The sequence below is a fragment of the Cariama cristata genome, unplaced genomic scaffold, assembly GCF_000690535.1.
Source record: "Cariama cristata isolate BGI_N322 unplaced genomic scaffold, ASM69053v1 scaffold1072, whole genome shotgun sequence".
NCBI lineage: Eukaryota > Metazoa > Chordata > Aves > Cariamiformes > Cariamidae > Cariama > Cariama cristata.
Window position 1 is genome coordinate 6,280 of NW_009604192.1, and position 8,902 is coordinate 15,181.

General features: G+C 54.2%; 1 protein-coding gene across 1 annotated transcript; it reads left to right on the forward strand.

The window, feature by feature from the left end:
• The first annotated feature begins 104 nt into the window (after positions 1-104).
• On the forward strand, positions 105-1,699 carry PIANP (PILR alpha associated neural protein). The gene is given in 6 exon segments (XM_009695466.1): positions 105-121; positions 272-301; positions 303-826; positions 986-1,067; positions 1,323-1,550; positions 1,678-1,699. Coding segments are annotated over 6 exon segments (903 nt in total).
• Positions 1,700-8,902: the final 7,203 nt, after the last annotated feature.

Below are 8,902 nucleotides of genomic sequence, written 5' to 3' on the forward strand. Positions count from 1 at the left end.
AGAGTGGCTGCTGGGTGTGGGGACACTGATACCTCTCCCTTTTGGTTCCCAGTGAAGAAGATGAGACAGAATCCTCACTGAACAAAGACGCTGTCGCATCTGAGATGGAGCCCAGTGCCTGGTAGGTTCACAGCTTCCCACATTTGCCGGCGACGCGGGAAGACGACGGGAGTGTGGGTGGTGGGCTGCTCCCGGCTGCTCCGGGCTTGGCCCTTTGACAGAAGGGACGTTTCAGATAAGGCTCTCTTCTTCCTCCTCCCCTGCCCCACAGCAGGATGCCTCCACTCCTCTCCTGCATCCATTTTGCATCTCCTCCTCCTGGTCTCGGCCGTCCCTCCTCCTGCTGTCTGGTCTCTTCGCTCTCGGGGTCCGGTGGCCGCTCGGCCTCTTTGCACCCGTCGGAGCCCGTCAGCCCCACGGCCCATTTGCATCTGGGACAGGACCTCGCTGCCGGAGAGGGATTCTCGCTTCGCCATGCCGCGCCAGCGGACCCTGCCCCCCCGGGGGGGAGAGCTGCGGCACGTCGTGCGGATGAGGCGCCAGGCGGCGGGGGCCCGTCCTGCCACCCCCTCTGGATTTGAGGACGGCATGCCCTCCTCCCAGTACCCCTGGGCCATCGTGTGGGGCCCCACGGTGTCGGATGAGGACGGAGGGGACACCAACTCGGCCAACCCAGGTTTCCCACCGCTGGGATACACCTTTGTCTCACCACACGGGATGGCAACGGCGCAGCCCAACTCCCACTCGCTCCTGCACAACGCAGGGCTCAACCTGCGCGAGACCCCAGCCACCCTGCGGCCCTTCTTGTTTGGGCCCCGGGGGGAAGGTAAATCTGCCCTTTGCTTCTTTCACCCCCTGTCCCTGCAGGAGCAGCTCCTTCTGCAAAATTCACGAGGGCCCCAGGAGGAACCTCCCCTTGCACTGCTGCTCTCCAGGGACCGGTGAGGGTGGCCATCACACCCTCCTCTCCCCCTCTGTCTCACAGGTGTGGACCCCCAGTTATACGTTACCATCACCATCTCCATCATCATTGTCCTGGTTGCCACCGGGATCATATTCAAGTTCTGGTGAGTGGGGTTTGGGCCAATGGAGGCTGTCACCACGCCGGTGTCTCCAGGTGGGTGGGCAGGAGGACTGCGGGCTTGGGACCCATTTGTCCCAAGGGTATAGACCTGGTGCTGCAAGCCCTTGCGAGGTTTGGCACACAGCCGAGGTGGGCTCTAACGCTGAGCATAGCAGGGTGCCACAAACCTCCCTGTCATCGAGGGCTGGGGCTTGTCTGAGGGGACACTCTTTACCTCACCCCTTGTCTCTCTCCAAAGCTGGGACCGTAATCAGAAACGCCGGCGTCACTCGGGGCAGCAGAGCGGTGGGAGGCAGCAGGAAAGCCAGCAGCCCCTCACAGACCTCTCCCCCACCACCGTCAGCATCCTGGGGCCCTACAGCGACTCCCTGGCCCCCACGCCTGAGGCAGAGGAGTCCAGGCAGGGCCAGGAGGGTGTGGAGAAACTGGGGGGCCATGGGAAGAGCACAGCCTTCCAGCTCAACCGGTGAGTGGCCAGCGAGCCAGGGCAGGAGGGGGCGGCAGGGGACAGGGGGACAGGCAGGCTGAGGCAGGGCAAAGGTTAGCGGGGGCGGTGGGGCAGCATAAGCTCCCGTTGCCCCTTTTCCCCCCAGAATCCCACTGGTGAACCTGTGATGCTCACGGGAGAAGCAGAGCTGGCTCCCCCCACCCTCCTGTCACAGCTGGCGAGCACAGACTCCCGCCACCTCTGCTACCCCAGGAAAAAACAACCTCCTTGTGCCACGGCCCACCACCACCATTATTAACTAACTCCACCAGGACGTGCCTGGGCAAATGGACAAGCTGGGCCTCCTTAGCCTCCTGCTGGGGGAAGGTTGGGGACCCCCCCTGCCCACGCAGGACAGAGTGATGAGAGAGCAGGATGGTGGGAGGGAAGACAGCTGGTGGTGGTGTGAAATCTTGGCCTCCCCGGCCCCTCTCCTAGCACACACGCAGACACACACACACACACTTGGATCTCCGCGACTCTCTCACCAGTGCATGCCTGACATCAGGGCTAGGCAAGGCGGAAAGGCATACCCCTGTCCCCGTGGGCCCTAACCCCTCTGTGTGTCCCTTGCCATGTTGTGTGCTTTGAAGTGAACGTCTGGAGTTCAGTGGCTGCAGGATTGCCTGCTGGGGCTCGGTCTCCCCTGAGCCAGGACTCAGGTGGCGGCAGGTTCTTTTTTTCCCAAGGCCTTGGCCCTCTCAAGGGTCCCAAGGGTGGATGAGGCTTGGGCAGAAGAGGCTCACACAGCACCTGGGCCCCCTCAGCAACCCATTTCCGTGAAGAAAACATTACCTCTCCCCTAGATGGAAGATACTCACATCTTTCCATTTCCTTTCTGCCTAACACTCCTCTGTTTCTTCCCCTCAGCTTGTCTCTTTCTTCATTTCTTCATCCCCAATTTTTTTCTCTCAGTTCCTCCCCCTGCCACTTCTCTTGCCAGTTAAAGTTGGAAATGGTTCCTTTAGCTTTCCAAATGTTTTGATCTCTTGGAAGCCTCCTTGCTGTCCCCCTCTACCTCCCCAGTCTCCTTCAACAAGGTTTTCCTAAAGAACATCACTCTATGGTGACGTTCTTCAGAAAACCTGAGGCGAAGGCCTCTTCCCATCATGTTATTTAGCAAGCATTCCATACATTGGGATGCTGCTGAAGCATCTAAAGCATGGTGTGCAGATATAGCTGGGCACAAGGAACTTGAGTTTTGCCGAGTTGAGGTAGGGAATTTCTTTCAGACACTCATGCCACAGGCAACAAGCAGCAGACGTGACTCTCTGCAGCTGGGATGACAAAGAGCAATTTAGAGTTGACCTTGGGAACATTTGGAGAGTTGCCATGTACTGGGGGTTGCTGGTAGGTCTCTCCTGGAATGCAAGGTGCCTGGAGACCCACGAGGCAATGCTCTCTAAGGCATGCTCACTAAGGGCATGAGAGAGGGGATATCTGGGGTGCCAACCTTCATAAATGTATTGCCCCAGCTGGTTGGGGACTGACACTAATGGCACAGGTATCGGTGTGTGTCCTTTGGGGCTGTGGTGGGCTGTAGGGCAGGCAGCCGCATTGTCAGTTACTTGTGTGAGCAAGATTGGCGCGTCTCAACCTCTTCCTATGTGTGGATCCATGGGTGTCACTTTGAGGAAGTGTGAAATGGCAAATTTCAGCTTAATGCCAATAATTGCTTGCCCTTGGCTTTTGTGGACACCTTCAAAGTAATTCACAGACCCCACATTGACAGCCACTGAGCTGAAATGATGCAGGTTTAGGTAAGGTTGCCCCTATACCGTATAAACACCTTCAGCTGCTGGACTGATGTGGCCAGAGACAGGAAACTCACCCACAATTTGAAGGCCCTAATGCACCATACGAGGTCGCTGACAAAAGTCATCTTGGAGGAAAGGAAATGGCCCTTTCATCATTTATCTCTGCAGTAAAAGTCTATTCTTTATAGGACAAAGCACAGGGAATTTCGTAAGAGGCCCGGTTCTGCCCTTTTACCCAGCTGAACTATTAGGGGATCTTGGATCCCATCTGACTCACCGTGAAGGACATTTAAATGAGAGCGTAAATTGCAATAAGCTTCGCAAAAAACAGTAGAAATCTGGAGAAAATGACAAGTCAAATAAAATTACTGGCTTATTAAAAGCACAGAATGGCTGAAAGATATAGGTGGAAAAGGACTCTGGAGGTCTCTAGTCTAAGCACAGGTTGAGTCTCCGCTTATAGCAGGGGATATTACTGCTTTACCATACATCAGTCTATTACTGAGCCTTTTCCTTATTCAGGCTCCATTCAAGGCTTTGGCGGACATTCAGACGGCGGATGGACAGAGAAGGAGGCAGATGGTTGCTCCTGCCCACTGCCCCGCTCGCCACCGTCAGCTCGGGGCTGTTCCCCCTCGCTGGCACATCAGGGCTGGGGAAGGACATCTGCACGCAGTCTGGAAGAGGCCGCACTGCTTATTACTGTCAGTTTACAATATAATGCCTTGAACTGGTTTAAGTAATCTTCCAGACCAGACTAATTAGATTGCTCTTTGATCAATGGTGCTTGTTGAAACAAGGCCAGAGTTTAGACTCTACCACTTCAAGCACTGTCCTTGGACCTTCCCTTTCCACACGCTGCATGGAGAGAAGGTCTGTAAGAAAGTGGCAGGGCACCACAGGAGGCATAGTGAGAACATTTTCCAAAACTTGATGTGGGGAAGCCCTACGCTCTGCTGGCCAGGTTTTTGTAAACTCTGCAAACAAATGAGATTTTGGAGTTTGGGGTTTTTTTCTTCCCCTTTAACATGTGTCTGGTTTTGGTAAAAGTATCTCCAGGGTGTGAAACCTTTCATGGATACTGTGGTAAGGGGGAAGTTGGTGAATGCAGTAGAAAAAACTTTGAGTGACAGAAGCTTGGATATGCTGAACATCTTTTCCAAGACCAATTTTTCTAGCCAAATATAGTTTTATGACAGTCATTCACTCTCTCACACGAAACAGGTTAGATAGGGGAAACAACTTCATTGCTCCATTTTGCCCCTGAAACAAAACATTCAGAACATGAGTGGACACACAAGCTTCTTCCAGTCAATAAATAATCTCACTGGATCTGTTTTCTCCATGGCTGAAGCCTTGTACACCGTCTTCCCCGACACAGACCGGAGCCAGAGCGTGCCTGCAGTCTCTTCCCTGGCCCGGGCTAATACTCTGTGAGATGCACACACAGACGGGTTGACAGCACCAAGTACCAAGCCAAGGCAGAGGCCAGCACCTTCTCAGTCACAGCCCATCAGGTTTCTCTGTCTTCTAGATGACTAGAGGAGAAAGATCTGGATTAATTTTTCCAGTGGAAATTTTACAGCAAGAAAGGTGTGTGGGGAAACCGACTGAAAATGTTCATAGCCTTGGGCTGAGCCTGCCCAACATTTCAGTGCAATTAAAAAGGAACATCCAGGTGGGCTGGGTGAGTTGAAGGAACCGTGCCTCTGCTGAGCTCCTGGAGGGTCCTGGCTTTGTTAACGCAAGGGTGGTCTCTCTGTGAGCACTGTGGGAACGAGGGAAGGTCTGGGGGAGAATCTCTCCCCCTCTGCCCTGTCTTGTTTTGGAGCAGGAGCTGGAGTCTCCCTCCGTTTACTCAGCAGAGTCGTGTGACCACAAGGCCAAATCCTGCTTGGGCTTTCCCATCTGGTTGGTTGTGACTGGTAGGCAGGGGAGCAGGCTTCTGTTGTGTGCTTCCACACCGCTCCTCCAGTCCACTTTCCAGGGACTGACATCCAGCCGCGCATCCCACAGCTTCAGAGAGGGCTATCTACCTCTTCCTCAATGGCACCTAAGTGCCCTTGCAAACCTGGTCCCTTCATTCCCCACTCCCTTTCCCGATAAGGAAAAATGCTTGGAAAGGAGCAGTTTGTTCATTCCCCACAAATTCTCAATCACGGTCACCTTCAGATTTTTCTGAATTAAACTGTGGTTTTGTTTTTTCACTCCAACAAACCACATCTATGGCACAGCCTTAGAGCCAAGTCCTGCAGCACAAAAGCCCTGGGCCAAACTCCAGCTCCCCGATTGCAACCCTGCTGATGTCTCACTGTAGTCCTGGCCCTACCTTGGCAAGACCATAGAGGGGGGCCCCCTTCCTTCACCAACTGCCAGCTCTCTACTTCTGCTCCTTTTTTCCTGTTGTTTTCCTTCTCCCACTGTTTTCCCGCTTCCCATTCCTGTCCTGTACCATGGTCTACCTCCCAGTTATCTCTCCCCTCCTACTGTTTCACTCTCCCCACTCCTCTCTTGTTCTCCTTTTGCCACTCAGTCTCGTTCTGCTGCGGCTTCCATCCTCCCCTCTGTCTTCCCTCCTGCTTCCCTGCTCAGTCTTGCTCTTCCCCCTCCCCTGCCCTTGTGCGCTGTGATATATATTTTTGTAGGATTTCTCTTCTCCTCGTGGTGAAATATTCAATTCTTGTGGGATGTTAGTTTCAACATTTTTAAATAAAACTTTGCAAAATACTGAAAGCAGAGCTCTTGCTGCTGTAGAAGAGGCCATAGTGGAGATGTCAAGGTGGGATGAGAGGGACTTCACCCTGGGCAGACCCCAGTGGGACGGAGGCTCAGACATCTGGCATCCCACAGTCCCTTCTGAGGGGGCAGATGGGGCAATTTGGCCCCACATCCATCTTGCCCTGGTCTCCTTGCTCGCCAAAAAGGCCCTTTGACCTCCTTCCTCATACGTTTCCACGGGAGGTGGCCCCTGATGGAGGTGGCCTTGCACACCCACTTCTCCACCCCGAGCAGCTGTTCTGCCTCCGGAGCTGCTACCTCCCAGTCACACTTTGGGGCTGCTTGTCACACGCTGGTTTGTGCTGGGAGCCAGGGTGGCCAGGAGAGGTGAGAGAAGCTGAGGGGAAGGGAAGGAGATGGAGCGATGCAGGCGCAGAAGCCTCCCTCACTCTGTTCCCCGTGGCTGCCTCCGCAATTTCTATTTACAGCCCTGCTGCCTCCCCTCCTGGCCACAGTGCTGCTGCTGTTGCTGGTTTCCAGGGCTGCTCTGTAATTAAGCATCCTCGTCTCCTGCAACTCCCCCATTTTGCAAGCCCTGGCAGCGATCGGTGCTGGGGTGGGTGAAGAGAGGGTGCTGGAAACCAGCACTAGACACGGTGGCCACTCTGAAGGACCGCTCCACGGCAATGGTAGGAGGATTGCTGGGTGCTGGGGATGGTCCCTAGCCCCTGGTCTCTCTGCCCGCTCGCTGCCTGAGTTCTTTGGGCACTGGAGATGTCCCTGATCCACTGCTTTACTGTTGGAGGAAGGAGCAGGCTCCCCAGAGCAGAACTGACCTCAGGCTCTGTTCTGGGGTCTCTACCCACTAGAAGGACCCAGGACCACTTCCCGCGACCCACAGGACCAGACCCCTCCACATGGCACCCTGTGCCCTGGACAGGTTCTCTGTGGACTGGAGGTGGCCCCAGGCCCACTGGAGAGACACACATGTCTGCGGTGGCTGTCCCAGGGCATGCATGTCTGAGAGGCTAAACGGCACATTTTCTGCCCCTGTGCCGAGTGTGGGAGGACAGAGTCCCTCACCCCTGTTGCTTTAGGGGGCTGCTCACCCACTCCCCTCGGCTGATCCTCTCCATCAACTAGATACAGTGGCTCTGGGGCTGGGCAGGCTGGAGAGATTTGACTGAGGAGATAATAGATTCTCACTATGCTGAAATTACAGACTCACAAACTCATCAGTGCAGTCAAATGTCTTGTACAAACCTCATCTGCTTCCAGCCAGAGCTTCAGCCCTTCCTGGTGACTTCTCTGTCATCAGATGCTTTTCCTCCAGTGCCCTCTCAGCAGAGGTGAGGCTGCAGGCACTCAGTCAAATGTTCCCTTTCTTCACCAGGACTCGCTCTCTGCCTCACAGGAGAAGCTCTATGAGCTGCCCCTTTTTCTTCTGGCTTCCTGGAACACTGACTGCCCAGTCTAGTCCCTTCCCACCACCACTCCCCACTACATCACTCTTGCCCGTCTGCCCATGTTGACTTCCCACCCTTCCAGTCTGGTCCCAGCCCTGCCTCCTTCCTCAGCATCTCCCTTCCTTCCCGGTCTCCAGCCTTGCCTCCTTCCCGAGCATCTCCCCAGCATCCTGTTCTCCGACAGGGAGCTAGAAGGGGGATCTGCATGCTGAACGAGGACAGCAGAGATGGGAGGAATGGATGCAATCATTTAAATCAAAGAACACCACCTAAAAACTGTGTGACCACATCAAGACACATGAAAATCACCCCAACAAGTGGTCAAAACCAAGCATGAGCTATTGCTGACCATTGTGATTTCCCGGGAAGGAGAGTACTTCAGAAAAACATTATGAAAACATCTCCCAAAGCTGGGATTCCCTCCAGCTGAGTGCCTTCTATAACCTGCAATAAATTATCCCTTTCTGGAAAAAAAAAAAATCAGGCAACTGTCAGCTGGCAGCGCCTGTCGATGCAGGGATTTGGCAGCAAGCGAGAGTGCTCGCTGGCATCCCCTGCTCAAGGAGCTTCTCCAGAGACAGGGCTAGAAGTTAGGACTCCATGTGCTCCAGCTCTGCCCTCCTCCCCGAGCCTGTCCTGTTGGTTATCGCCACTTTGTGTGCCTTCGCAGCCGGCCCGATGCTGTAGGCACAAGGGTAGTGGTGGGAAAGCACCTCTGGAGCTGTGGGCATCGCTGTGCTCCTTGGTCACGTGGCAAGGACTGGACATGGCAGCATGGATGAGCTGGGCTAACTCAAGTGTAAGCCTTGGTGCAGAGGGGAACAGACAGTTTAAGTTAGAGATATCTCTGCACCCTGCTAAAGGGATGCGGCTGTGTAGATGGCCATTTAATTAGGAGCAACACACAACTTGAAATTGCCATGAAGAATCGCCCTGAAACAAGCAACCGCACATTTCAGCATCATGTAAAGGAGTTGAGTAGTTCCCTTGGTTCATTTCTGCTTTGATCCTCGGAGGCAGAACTGAATCTTTATTGAGGGCTGCTGTGTCTCTGAGCGCACGCTGCACTCAGTGAATAGTAGACCATTCAGTGACGCATTCCACATTGATCCAAAGCCCAGCTTTCTCTGGGAGTGACCAGAATACAAGCAAAACCATCTTCAACTTCAGATCAATCCCCGCAAGGGATCTGGCAGGGAAAAAAATACCACTTTCTGCTCCAGGGACCTGTCCTGCAACTCTATGAGCTGTCCAGCAGATGCTCTAGGGCAGCCAGTCTAGTTTGAAGCCCAGACTTCGTCAACAGCTGGACATACCACGAGGGTTCAACAAACAAGCAAGCAAACAAGCCTGGGGTGACTCTTTTTCTGAATGTCAGAGGAACACAGTT